Here is a 14,510-nt window from a genome sequence, read left to right on the forward strand (position 1 = left end):
GAAAACTTCTCACTTCAAGTTCTGTCTGTCACCCAGCACCACACAGTCCTCCGTGGACTAGCCACTGCTAACATTCTAGTTCACAGGAGATGCTGGAGCCCCCATCCTCATGGTCAATATGGCTGTGGCCTCCAGTTTCCTGAGCAATTCTACTCCTAAACTGTGCCCTATTCCTGAACATGTTTAAAGTGAGTTTCACACTCCTTGGCAACAACTTCTCTTCAGGTGTCACGTATCTTCCTTCTATGTCTGCCTTTCATCCAGCTGCACAGGCTGTGGCCTGAGGCAGGCGTCCTTCTACTCTGCAGTCTTCACACCGATTGTGGGCCCAACAACCATGCATCAGAATGTTCCGCTTACAATGCTATCTTCTCATTTTACCTGCAAAATTGAACTGTTCCCAGAAAGCAACTGCATCTATTGTAAGCTATTATAAGCCAAACTCATTTTCAAGTAAACTAGCCTGAATATTTAAGATAATGTGTGTAAAATAGTTCCAAGTACTACAGAAGGTACCAACATTCTGAAAAAAAAAGTAATTTCTCAAATCTTTTAAGAAAAAGATTAGGATGCCTGATAATTAAGCCTCTTATTTATATGACAATAATGAGTTTCATTTTTCTTATCACAAATTCTGAATTAATTCAGATAATAAGGGCTCTATTATTTTAGAAACCAAAAGTTGAACAGAAAGCTTCAAAATTGAACACGTTTCAGGTGTGACTGAATGACTTCAACCAAACATATTAAACTTTTGAAATACGGTTTTTTGTTCCCTCCAAGTGGACACAAGAGTGATTTTCCCTATAAACAGAGGAGCGGTCAGACCTAACAGCTAGTCAACTCCTCTCTTACCCTCCTCAACACCACACTTGCTACATTCAATTCTCAAATGTAAACATGCCTTCTTAACATGCACAGAAAATGCGGAGATAGGTGAAGAATAGTGTGTTTTGATAAGCAGTAAGGTTTCTATGTTCTCTCTTGCAATGCTTTTCCAAATGAAATATAGCTACCATACTGAAAATGTCTGACAGACATCTAATATCAATCTGAGAAGTGTATATCCAGAGTGAGTCCATTCATTCAGCATACTCATTTAACTAAGAAAGGATGCTTACTTGCAAATTGTAGTCTTGCAGAATTTTAACCAAAGAATCTCTCAGACTGGGGATCTCCATCCCTTCCTTAATGCGGTGAATCAGGAGAATGGGGTCAACATGTGTGCCGATGTTGTTTAACAAGCCAGTGATAAATGCTGTCAAATATCACAGAAAATAGTTAACATGAAGGTGACTTTAGAATGCATTTGGAACTAAAAACCCTATTTCTTTCAACTAAGTGTTAAAAAAACCACTGGATTTCTGAACCCTGAAGAACCAATTTTTCTTTGTTTCATCTTGGTTCTGAAGAACAGTCTAGGGCTGGAGGTAATGCTCAAGTGGAAGAGTGCTTGTCTAGCAAAGTCCAGACCCTTGATTCAATCTCCAGTGTAAGAGAGAGGAGGCAATTTAAAATAGTTGAAGAAAGCCTTAGATTTATTCATATCTTCAAAATATCATTTATATTGCCAAAGGGGTACAACTAATATAACGGAGAGTTTCCTGTGGTTGAGCTATCACATACTTCTCTTCAATACTGTGCAAGGCTGGAATGTGCAATGTTTACATTTTAAAAACAAGGGAAACAGTGTTTAATTTAGTCAGAGCTATAAAGTCAGAAGCAGGCTATCCAGACTCACACCCAGGCCAGAGCAGGTTCAAAATGTATTTTAATATTCTCAGTGGCTATTACTCCATCATGGTAAGTTACATTCTTTGTTACCAAAGAAGGAAAAGTCAGTGTCAATGTCAGATCAAGGCGTTTACATTTGCACCAAGCCTTCCTAACTTAGAAAAGACAGCAAGAAGATTTTAAACCACTCTTGCTAGTCTCTGAATTATTCCTGGGTCTTCCAAAGAGAACTTGGGTGGCTTTAAGGTTATTGCTTTTGTTTATTTTCCCAAATAAATAAAATGGGATACCAAATGGTCAACCTTATACAAATGGTCAACCAAATGCAAATGGTCAACCAAATGTAAATGGTCAACCTTAAGACCAACAAATACAGTCAGTCAACCTTAAGACCAACAAATACTTTTGGGACTGTGTTAGTAAAACTGCCAGAAAAAAAAAAAAACCAACCTAAATACTATAATGAAAATATCCAGTCATGGTCAGAATCCAGGAACAGTTATATATTTCCATGAAAGGAGACCAGCAAGGACTTTATATATTCCCAATAAAGGCCTCAGTCTACAAATGAAAACACCCACTCCACCCCAACCTTATCTAGTATGCACTTATCCAGTGTGGCTACAGCACGTAATGTCTGCCTCCTGGGGACACAGCCAATACGCTGTGTAGCACCCGTTCTTTATCTCCCTCAGGCAACATAAAGGGGTGAAGCTCCAATCCTCTCACTATGAAGGAACTGGCCTGTTACTACATACATGTCGCCACATTTTCAATCCAGCGCAACCTGAGATAACTCTTACTCTAGATACAACTGGCTGTGTTGAAAGAAAAGCAGATTCACAGATGACTTCTACTTACGTGGTTTGTCGATGGAATATAAAATCAGATCTTCCCAGAGTTCCGCATCGTCTTGCTCCTTGGCAAATTCAATAGCTTTATCAACGTTGTGCAATTCCTCCATAATCATCTTCAGGGCACTTCGACTGTTACCCATCCGGCCTAGCAGGGGGAGGAAGTATGAGAAAGATACCATTATTTAAAAGAAAAGAGCCTATCTTTGTTTACAACTGTGACACTAGCATTCCCACCCCCCTTTCTACATCCTAATCCCAACACAACAAGAGAACAAACCCTATTTAGTAAGTGCAGTTGTGGCCATTTAGGTGCTTCATATCAAAGTACCATTCAATGGGTGCTCTCGCCCCATGAGGGACCATCTATCAATGCTCCTATTTAACAGAAGGCAAACAAAAATGGTAGTAACCAAGATTACATAGTGACTAAATGGTACAGTTTGAATCTGAGCCAAGGTCTATTGGATTTCTTTTAGATTTTAATCCCATCCTATTCAGATAATAGTTCAGTCTGAAAGGCCCTGAGAATCATTCTGCCTCTTGAAGGTGGCTTTGCACATCACTCTTCTGATGTAACTACAGACTGACTTATCAGAGGTTCCCTAATTCCCTCCTCTTCCAAGTTCAACAATATTGATGAGATGAAGTATTTACTAACTATGCTTCCTTTAGCTCATATACACTTTTCTCACTGATCTACTGGCATTTGGATGTTTTTTTTTAATAATTTAATAATAATGTAACAGTTCAGCTGTTAGTACAACTTATGCTGAAGGCTTTACGTAGGAGAGGGCTGGCTGTTGGTTTCTCTCGCCCCTGTCCCTTGTCTAAAACAAGGTCTAGTTAGGGATCGTGGACCTTCCCTCTGTGAGCCACCATTATCTTCTGTAATGTCAGAGACAACAGCTGCATTTTATTTTGCTGAGCAACACTGACTTGACCTGGACCCACAAGTTAATTAGAAAAGGATAAAGGTTAGGCATCCCAGACTTCTGTATTTTGTCCCTACAACCTTTGTCCTGAACCATTCTCTCCTGAAGTCACTTTGCAGGGATGTGGGACCACATGCCAGCTGTCAACCCCTACTGTAACAAAGCCCCATCTGCCTAATTCTGACACCACCGGACCTTAGCTATGGCTCCTCTGACTGGCCTGTGACTTGGGACTATTTTGATTATGCATACGTTCCTTACTTTCACCCCCCAATTCTCCCTAAGGAGTCTCGTATCTGTGATCCTGGAAGATAGCTGAAGATGTACTGAAGTACGGTCTTCCTGTGGCTGATTATAATTTTAAATGAAATTATTACTCCACCTATAATTTTAATCTATGTTGTGAGGTGTGAATTTTGTGTGTCTCTTTGTTCTTTTTGTTGTTATTGTTGTACTGGTACTGGAGTTTGATCTCAGAGCCTCACACTCTCACCTAGCTTTTTCATTTGAGCCACACCTCCACTTCTGGCTTTTTGCTGGCTAACTGGGGATAAGAGTCTCATGGACTCTTCTGCTTAAGCTATCTTCAAACTGAGATCCTCAGATCTCAGTCTTCAAAACAGCTAGGATTAGAAGTGTAAGCCACAGTGCCTGGCTGTCTCTTTTGTTTAGTCTACATTACCAGTATGTTCTTGCAACAGTATTTCTTCAGTAACTCTTCTTTCTCTATTGTGCCAGAAATGTTCTCTCTTCATATCTTAAATTTTTATGCAATCTAGGCTTGAATGTCTGATACTTTGCTTTGAAACCTATACCCATCCTTACACAGTTTATATCACACTGCCATTCCACTTGTTTATGGGGACCAAAAGAAATAAAAGTACTTACTCAGAAGATAAACCGTCTCTTCTACAAAGTTCCTCTGTTGACAGATCTCCAGAGCCTTCAATAAAAGCAGGTAAAAATATCAGCAGAGACCACCAAACAGGAACAAACAATGTTTCCATTGCTTTTTCTTTATCAACGTGACAAAGTGGACAATCAAAAGAGAATTTTGCATCTTGATAGCAACCACACTTGGCTGCCTCAGAGAGAGTCACGGTGCCTGCACGGTTTCACTGAGAGCAGAAGTGGGGCACTCAGCACCTGTGCAGAAGGCGGGAGCAAGCCCTTCCTGTGGAGCTCTCTTTATGCTAGGTTATGTGTCTTTTTTCTTATGTTTTTGACTGTACCTGGGGCCTCATGCTTGCTGGCTTGTTGTTCCACCACTTGGCCACTGCCTTAACCCTTCCTTTCTTCTTTAATTTTCAGTGATATTTTGGATAGGGTCTCCGTTTTTACCCAGGTCTGACCCTGGACTACAAGCCTCCTACTTATGTTTCAAAAGTGGCTGGAATTACAAGAGGAGCCATACTTACCTGGCTTGCTAACTTTGTCCAGGTTGACCTCAAGCCATGAACCTCCCCCTCTCTGCTTCCCACAAGGCTGGGATTAAGGATTAAGGCTATTTCTTTTCTGTACTACTTTTCACTACAGTCATTTGTTTAAAACATCTCCTGACACTAGAACACATCCTGTAGTGGCGCTCCAGTACAGGCATGCCGCTCACTGCTATATTTTCCTGGTACTGAGCAATACCAGATGTGCTTGTTGTAGGAGGGAGGGAAAGAGGGAGGGTGGAGAAAATGAAGAAGGGAGGGAAGGGGCACACACTGAGAATACTTCTATGTCTAGCTCACAAAGTTTAAGAGAGGAACACACACACGTGATGACAAAGGAGAATGCAAGAGGGGATCAAGTACAGAGAGGCGGGACTGCACAGATGCAGGAAGCCCCCTGGTATTGAAAGGACACACCACGTAAGGGTAAACAAGCCAGCAATCCTAACTGCATGGGAATGCATCACTCTGCTCTGTGCTGGGTGCTGGAGGGTGAGGTTGACAGAGGAGCAACAGTGATGACAAAAGTACACACACATGATGGCCTGAGAGAGCAGAGGAGGAGGGGATCTGGGAGGCTGGCAGACAGGTTGCCCCACTGACCTGCACCTGCTTCAGGTATCACTTCTTCTGGGAGCTTGGTGCAAGGGGATCACGCGAGGCCAAGGTACTTCCCTGTGAGGCATCTTACGCTCTGCCAGTCATGGAGTCACAAGTGATCATGTCTCTATTACTCTCCCCGTATCCCATGTTCCTGTGGATGAACTGTCTGCCTCTGCTCCCAGTATGTTAAAGGGTAACCCAAAGGTTCCCAAAACACCCCCTTTTCCTTGGGAAGGAAACAAGACTACTTGAGGACAGGCTTGTCTGGCACCCAGGAGCGTTTGCAGTCTGAAGCCTATCTGAGGTGTCTGACACAGTGGCCACCTGCTCTATGCAGATAGACAAACTCAACTGGATCGAAGTAAAATTACAATGGCTTCCATAGTGTAGAGCAGATTAGCACACATATCCCTCCCTGCAGACATTCTACAGAACAGAGGTGTTCTGAGTTATTGTTGTGACACACCAAAAGGGAAATGTGTCATCGAGTTTAAGGATAACTGGAGCCTCAGACATTAGAATTTCTAACCAGGCACTGGTAGCTCTTGATGGTAATCCTAGCTACTCAGGAGGCTGAAATCTGAGGACTGAGGCTCAAAGCAGGCCTGGGCAGAAAAGTCCCTGTGAGATTCTTATCTCCAATAAACTATTTGAAAAAGCTGGAAGTGGTACTGTAGCTCAAGTGGTGGAGTGCTAGCCTTATAGCACAAAGAGCCTTGGGACAGTGCGCAGGCCCTGTATTCAAGCCCCTGGACTGGTCAAAAAAACAAAACAAAACAAAACAAAAACAATTGGGGCTGGGAAGGTGGTTCAGTGGTAGAGTGCTTGCCTTGCATGCCTGAGGCCCTGGGTTCCATTCCTCAGCACCACATAAGCAGAAAAAGTTGGAAGTGGCACTGTGGCTCAAGTGGTAGAGCGCTTGCCTTGAGTGAAGAGCTGAGGGACAGCGCCCAGGCCTATAGTTCAGGCCCCATGACCGACAAAAACAAAAACAAAACAAAACCAAAAAAGAAATTAGAATTTCCTGGATTATTAAATGTTTTATGAATAGCTGCTTATCACACCTTAAAATATCATCTAATAAGGAATATAGACTCTAGAAATCTCTAGTAACATTTTGTGTAAAAAAAATTTCTAGAGCTCAATTTTTCTGCTATGGACCAATGGGACCTGTGCCATGCTGGAGTGTTTGCAGGAATCTTGTGCTCCCTCTAGTGGCAACAGAATGCAATCTCAGGTTCCTACACCACAGACATACAAATGCAAACCTATAAGCAAAGGAACAAAAATAAAAGCAAAAAAAAAAGCAGAACCATGACAAACTGAGTAAAAAGTTATGTGAAAGAAATGTTTTAATACTCTTTTCCCCTCATTAACATAAAGGTGCGAATGAGACTTGGAAGTCTGAGTAATAACCTTATCACGTATAAATTCAGTCATTACTTTAACCTAGCCTTGACTTTGTTAGCCAAACATCTTTTAAAATTCTTTAGTGAAAATCTGTGAATAGGAATTTTTAACTTCCATTTTCCACAAGCAAAGGAGGAAATGTATCTTTCTCTTTTTCCTATTTCTCCCTACTTTAATCTTGTTCCTCTAAAGTAAATCCTCCTTTAAGCTTTAAAAAAAAAGAAAATCTGTGAATACTGTTTTCCAGAGTATTACTCCAAATTCATAAAAGCTGTTACCATGTGAATGTGGCTAGACACAGAGAGCAGTCATACTTTCAGGAATAAATTTACCAAGGCTAGAAAGTTGGTGCTCTGCTGTTAATGATTCTCAGGCATAATCAAATCAGATTCACAAACGCAGGATTTGAGCCTGAGAACCACATCTATACTGCAGGAGAAAGGACAGTAATGCATTTCCCACAATGCTTGCAGTATTAAGTAATACGTTAATTCCTACTATCCTACTAAAATTTCAAGCTTGAAAAAAATAATTCTTCCCTTTAATGGAAAGACAAAGACCTCAATTTACAAGATCAAAGATCCTTGTTGTGGCCCCTTGACTTCTCAGCTTTAGGCTGAGGGCTGTTTCATTCAGCAAACCAAGATTCACCTTGGTCATGGAAAAACACTCTACCTTCTGTCTGCACTTTTGTAGAGATTAAATGAAACCATGTACATGAAAGAGCACATATAATATGTTATAAATTTCCACAAACTCTGCATCATTCTCAAATGAACAAGAACCAGGTAACTTAAGAAGCTGTGTGGGGTAGGAATTTTAACTTTTTTGTACAACTACTTAATAATAACAATTTTTTTTAAATGAGAAAAAAAACTGAAAAAAAAAAGAAAACAACAAAAAGCACTCACTTAAAAATACAAAACTGTGGTTGATTTTAAATTTAAGAATTGTGGTGATTTTAATTCTCAAGACTCTGGAGCTAGGTAATTGTCCCTTTGATAGGATATCAGGGTATCTATCGGTTTCTGACTCATTCCTATTGACTCAGAGTTTCATCAGTTCAAAGTAAGGTCAATCTGGTTCTTGAAGATTTCAACCAGTTGCCAATTTGCAATCACTCCTCCTTTTAACCATTGCTCAACTCCAGCAAAGACAAATAACTAATAAAAGAGGAAGACAGACTCTTCTAATGCAGCGATATCTGAGAGAATAAATGATGTTACTATTTTAATATTCAAAAGAAAAGATTACATTTGCTGTGCATCTATCTTTAGATAGAACAGGTGAACCTCTCTCTATTCTATGACTTCCGCTTAATGTTAGGTTGAATGCTATCTGCTGGCCAATCCACTTTGTCGTTCATGAACTGCTTACAAGGGTAGCATTGTTACAACTAAACCTAAATGGAAATAGTTCCTAGGATAATTAAATGTACATAGAATTCTTTTAAGAAAAAAATGGAATGAGATCCATTTAAGAGTCAGGAAATCCTGAGCATCTCTGGGTGTCTGCAGAAAGGGGCAGTGAGCTGTTTTTGACATTCACAGACTTCCCATCGTGAACAATGACAAAGAATATTCTCTAATGAAGACATCAGTGACCCTATACATTCTTCCTCTGTACATTCTTCTGTTACATTACCCTGTACAATGTACAGGTAAATGGGAAAGAGGGACTAGTAAACAGACAATCACAATGCAACAGAGAGTGTTAGGGAAATACAGAAACAGGCAGATGTGTAGAGCAGACAGTGTGCAGGACCAAAGTTATCAGCTCTGGCTTAGAAAACCCGACGCCTAGCTGGAGTGACTGCTGCTGGCTTTGGACAGTCCGCGTTGCTCAAGGCTCAGCTGGAGATGCCTCCCATGCCCTGGAAGACTGACCCAATGCTCCCAACTCTGCTGTCACTTCAGCTTAGGGTTGCCAGGGCCTGGATCCTGGACTAAACCATTATTCCTGGGCTCTTCATCATCATCAAATCCATTTCTTGTCAGAATGGCTCACTCACACCTAGCAGAACCAGCTGCTACTGCAGCAGTCTTCCTCTTGAACAGGGATGGGAAAGGGAGGGAAAGCCAAGGATGACAAATGACTTAGCCCTGATGAGAGCTACTTACAAAGTTCACAAATGGGAAAGTCTCCACCTTACCTTTTCCAGTGGGCAGTGAGTACTATCTCGCAGAAACGGAAGTAAGTTTGGTCGGTCATACTCAGCGTAAAGACTGATCTGTTTTTCATGGTAGCGCTGGCCCTTATGGTGGTCTCTCTTGAAGAGCTTATGCAAATACTACAAGGGACAAGATAACCCATAAATACTAATGGGAGAAAAAAATGCTCTACCCCCTACCTCTGCCCTAGCCTCCTCCTGGAATGAAGGAAATGGGGAAAGAAAGGAATGTGCCATGTAGCTGATATCCTTGTTCCTACCATTAGACTTTCCTTGGCCACTGTAAGTTTTTCTTCTACAAGTTTAAAGGGCATAGAAAATAGCTGCTCCTGCTTTACTCCCTGATAGTACAGTATATGGGATTGAAGTGGTCATAAGGATATCTAGACTGACAAGCCCCCAAGACTGCACAGGACATGGGTTAGCCACTGTCAAGTGTGTGAGGATGAAATGAGGATCTGATCTTTGACCACTCTGCGGCACTGAGTGCAAAACAGCTGTGTGTGTCTCCTTGGCAGGAGGACTCAATATCCACAGAGTATACTTGGCTTTTGCAGTAATTCATGACCTGGTTATATTTAATGGCACTTATGGGGGAAGGAGCCTACTTCTAGATTCCTAGTATGAAGCACTAAAATGACCATATTCGATTATAAACCAAAGTTCACATGCCTGTCCTGCAATTAAGCCTTGGATTCTTAGTATTTGCCACAGTTTAGCAATTTCAGGGGATTGTTTGCAGTCAGACTGCCGATCTGCACAGTGACCTTTGTGAGAAGTTCCCATTGTAACACCCACCAGTACTGAAAGGTGCTATGGTCTACTGTTCCATGAAAAGGGAGAAAGATAGTACTGCAGTCCACATGGCTGCAAGTGCCTCTAAGTCTGCACACTTACATTTCTTCAGCTATATACTCAAGAGGGGGTAGCTTTATTTGTAGTCTTCACTGATTTCTTAGAAGCCACACTAATTTGTGTTCCCACAACTAGGTATAAAGGTTTTTTTCTCCCCACTCCATGCATCCTTACCAATACTTCTGCACAATTAATATATACTAATTTAAAATAGAAAAAAATCTTTAAAACAAAGGCAAAGAAGACAATAACACTTACTACATGTTGCAACTCTGGCCTGTCTTCTAATTCTTCTACTACCTTTTTAATCTGAAGAAAACAAAGATTAAATGTAGTTGGGAAGACAAACACAGTGGTAAAATTATCCAGTGAACATCTCTCTTCCTTCTAGCTCAAGTAGTTTCAGATGTTCATTCATAAATGCATGTCATGATTTAAGTGTCATTTATTCCCTGTGGAGGCTTGGTTCCCTAATATGATGGTCCTGAAAGGTGGAGGAACCCTACCGAAGTGGAAAAAGGATTAATGTTAATCCCAGAGTAGAGTAGATGCAAACGAGAGGAGATAGTTGTAAAAAGACTGCAGGTCTTTTGTAGATAAAAGATACAGATAGTTTCCCCTCCCAGTTATCTTCCATGCCACTTCTCTCTTTTACAAGAGCACTGCTGGGCCTCATATGTGTCTCTCCCCCGCTGCTCCCCCCCGCCCCCGGTCTCTTGCCATGGGCTGTTCTACAGGGCCTTGCGACAGCAAGAGGGCATCACCAGATGCATCACCTTGAACTTGGACCAGTGCACTGAGTCAAAAGAAACATCCTACCTCTCAAAGTTACCCAGTATGTATTATGGTGTTACTAGCAACAGAAAAAGGACTTCTAGATATAAAAATAACAAGATACTTACAGAAATTTTATCTTCATTGTCCAAAAGCATGTCAACAGCTTTCTGAAATATAAGAAAATAGTCACTGAAAAACTGCTACATGAAAAACACAATGCAGTGCATACACAACTGCAGTTAACGGTGAGGGCTTGTGGAGGAGCACCTAGCTTTACAATAGCTCTTATATATGACATTTACAGAGATACGTATTTCCGAATATGTTTCACTCTGAGGTCTGAGCAATTTGCATATACTAAGATGATGTTTGGCGTGTAACTTGCTAAATAAAAGCATCCTGATATATTCAAAACATCTGCCACATTCTAGTCTCATCAGGTACCTTTGCCAGTTCTCTTGTGACTCTCAATAGTATCTCATCACTGTAAACACAAAATGAGCTTCTCTTCCAATGACTCAAACCTTCACTGAGTTGTCTGAATAGATGACTACTACTGTACATCACAGTCCTGGTAGTGTAACTTAAACATGCAATAAGCCTCTTGGAGCTTTTGGGCTTCTGCTTCTAGATTTATTTAAAACTTCTATTTCAGCAGAAAAAGCTGGAAGTGGCGCTGTGGCTCAAGTGGTAGAGCACTAGCCTTGAGCTGAAGAGCTGAGGGACAGTGCCCAGGCCCAGAGATCAGGCCCCACAACTGGCAAAACAAAAACAAAAACAAAACTTCTATTTCCTCAATAAGATAGACTATGAGGAGAAGTGTGAGGGCGGGGGAAGGAGTGTGTGTGTGTGTGGAGAAGATGAATAAAGGGAATGAGAGGGGCTGAGAGACACTATCACTTTGTAAGAACCACTGTGAACTATGAAGGGTGGAGTGGGGTTCCACTGTTCAATCTAAACTATGACAAAATAACACATTCTATATTTCCTGGGCCTAAGTATCACTGAGACCAATGGACACACACATGCTGGATCTGTGAGTGCCAGAAAATAAAACAGTAACAAGAGGATCTAAACAGAAGTTCACTTAAATTTAAATTCTGGGACATGGAACAAGAGGGTTAAATGACCCAAAGCATACACCAAGTTTCTTAGTTTCGATGAAACATATAGAATGTTTTACTAAAAATTACTTTGGGAATTTTTAGGAGGTACTAGGTTTTGACTCAGGGTGTTATGTTTGCTAGATAGGGATTTTACTGTCCCAGCATATCTCTGGCTAAAAAGTACTTCAGACAGACAGACAGACATCTTTGCAAGTTCTACACCAAAAGGTAATTATTTTTAAAGAATAATCATATCAAACAAAGGATGCCTGAATACAAGTACTAAACTAACTTATAACACCGAGCATGGGAAGGCAAGTCCCAGCTATGATCAGTGAGCATATGGAGGCCAAGCTAAGCGGTCCATAGAGATGTCTAATGATGAGACAGAGTTTATCACTACTAATCAGCACCTTACCTCTGAATCAAAGTCCATTAATAAGACAATTTTGTCCTTGATAGAACTGAAAAGATTATGTTTGTGGATCAACTGGAAAACATCTTTATGTCTTAATGTTAAGTATATTTCCAGAGCATTGCCGTAGTTTTTATCATAAGTATACCTGGCAATAGAAAAACTTTTCATTAATATTCACTAGTTCTGGGAAACAGTTTCACCCACTGTCCTTATCTTCTAATTGTTTGAGATTTATAAAAAAGTTTTTAAAATTAGGAGTACATGTAGAAAAATGGTAACAAAAAGCACCCTCACCCTTCAGTTTGCCAAATGTTAAGCATGAGAAACTTTTCAATATATATTGATCTGGGGGTGGGGGGAGGGAGAAAGCAGGAAAACATACTCACAATTCTGCCAGCGTTTTAAGTAATGTCTTGTTCTGACTGTCTTTCTTCAGGTGATCCCGAACTGCTTGGACTATTACGGAATTGTTATACAGATCTCCAGGCCATTCTCTGATGAGTGTGGCAAAACCCTAACCAAAGTAAACAACAGAAGAAAAGAACACTACAATCAGGCATGATGGGATGGAGTACACACTTTGGTTTTCACCTTGTCAGTCCAGGATACATATAGAGACTCAGTCACCATAGTCCCTCCTCATTCCAGGGGGTGGGGTTTCCTATCAACACCCAGAGGAGGGCATGGCATGCTGAGAAGTCTCACCAGGTAGGCCTCCTGGGGTTTCGCTCTATAGTCTGGTAGCCAGTGTATTCATGCAAAGAAAGCTCCAAAAACCTCATCTATAGCAGAGCCCATGGAAGCTTCTGGATCAGCAAAGATGATACATTCTCAGAGGGCAGTGCCCTCAGAGAGGGTGCAGGAACACTGTGCCCCATGCACGCCTTGACCTGCGCATCTCTTTTCCATATCTGTGGTGCTGAACATGCTGGCCTGAGTTAATCAAACCTGAGGAAGTTTGTGGAAACCTCCATGGATAGCCAATCAAGACGCACAGATAAAGGACTTGGAGCTTGACCTGGCAGGAGAAGGTACTGGAGGTCAATCCAGATTATGTCAGAACTGAAGTGGACTGCGGATGCCCATCTAGTGTTTGCTGCAAAATAGATGGCCTGCTTGCTGGTAAAACCTTATACTTCTGAGTCACAGAAGTCCTCTGCTCTGGGATGGTGTGAGAACAGAGGAAAATGGTGTTTTTCCAACACAAAAATAGGATAACAACCCAAATAAACAATGCTTAGACGTGAATGTATGATTACAACTTTGGTCAATAAAGAGCTCAGTTAGCTTTTAGACTGTGAGCTTGCAGGAAGTGAAAAGAGGGCTGGAGAATCACTGTATAGTCCTCCACTTACTGTTCCTGGAAGGCAGGCATCCACTTGTGCCTGATGAAATATACGACAACAGGTGCCACAGCCCACACAAAGGTTAGCTCTGCTGTAGACTACCACATCTGGATGACATCACTAACATCTTCCAAATATGATCTAAGTCACCTTCACTCCTACCGCTTTCTATACACTTTAGGTCTGGGCTGCTGGGTGTTCCCACTTGGGACAGACTCCTCCCACAGGGGCTCTAAACCTGTAACAAGTTAGTCTTTGTTTTCCTTCTACTGTGGCTTCTAACTCTGGTTTGTGTTGGGTTTTAGGACTATGGCTTAAGTCTTAATCCCTAGCTCTATCTTTGGATCCCAAATTTTATGACTCAGAGAGAAACCCCAGCTTTCCTGATTTGACACTGTTTGCCACCCATGGCTGATTCTTGGCCAGTAGCCTAGCCTAAACTGCCTATGTCTTCTGCTTCTCAACTTCTGTGCTCATAAGTTAAAATTTGTGTAGTTAACTTACTGGTTTTGTTTGGTAAAAAAATTAGACTTATTTAGACGTCAGCAAAGAAAGGGGTAAAAATGTCCAAATTACTAAACAGAGCCATATTATTAATATTAACTAACTCCACTAATTCTTTAGTAGACAACTAGTAAATTAGTTTAAATATTTGAAAGTGAACACAATCTGGCAAAAGTTGTTTCTGTACAATACCAGGATTTGGTAAGAAGAAAACAAAAGGACCAGTAATAATGTTTTCACTGAAATGTCATTCAATTTCAACTAAGATAACCCTTGAAAAGGATGAAGAGAAACAGTAATAGACCTGCATTTGTCATTTAAACCACAACCTTTCTGCATGTTAGCATGATTGCAATTTG

General features: G+C 41.0%; 1 protein-coding gene across 1 annotated transcript in view; it reads right to left on the bottom strand.

Moving 5' to 3' along the window:
• Vps41 (vacuolar protein sorting 41 homolog (S. cerevisiae)) overlaps positions 1-14,510 on the bottom strand; it is a 126,723-nt gene that overhangs the window by 9,382 nt on the left and 102,831 nt on the right. The window contains exons 17-24 of the mRNA XM_013033002.1: positions 12,688-12,815; positions 12,302-12,446; positions 10,903-10,944; positions 10,259-10,309; positions 9,128-9,265; positions 4,412-4,466; positions 2,596-2,736; positions 1,122-1,258 (exon numbers count right to left, since the gene is read on the bottom strand). Coding sequence (XP_012888456.1) covers positions 1,122-1,258; positions 2,596-2,736; positions 4,412-4,466; positions 9,128-9,265; positions 10,259-10,309; positions 10,903-10,944; positions 12,302-12,446; positions 12,688-12,815 — 837 coding nt within the window. The remainder of the gene's footprint in view (positions 1-1,121; positions 1,259-2,595; positions 2,737-4,411; positions 4,467-9,127; positions 9,266-10,258; positions 10,310-10,902; positions 10,945-12,301; positions 12,447-12,687; positions 12,816-14,510) is intronic.

Source organism: Dipodomys ordii, unplaced genomic scaffold (assembly GCF_000151885.1).
Source record: "Dipodomys ordii isolate 6190 unplaced genomic scaffold, Dord_2.0 Scaffold161, whole genome shotgun sequence".
NCBI classification, from domain to species: Eukaryota; Metazoa; Chordata; class Mammalia; order Rodentia; family Heteromyidae; genus Dipodomys; species Dipodomys ordii.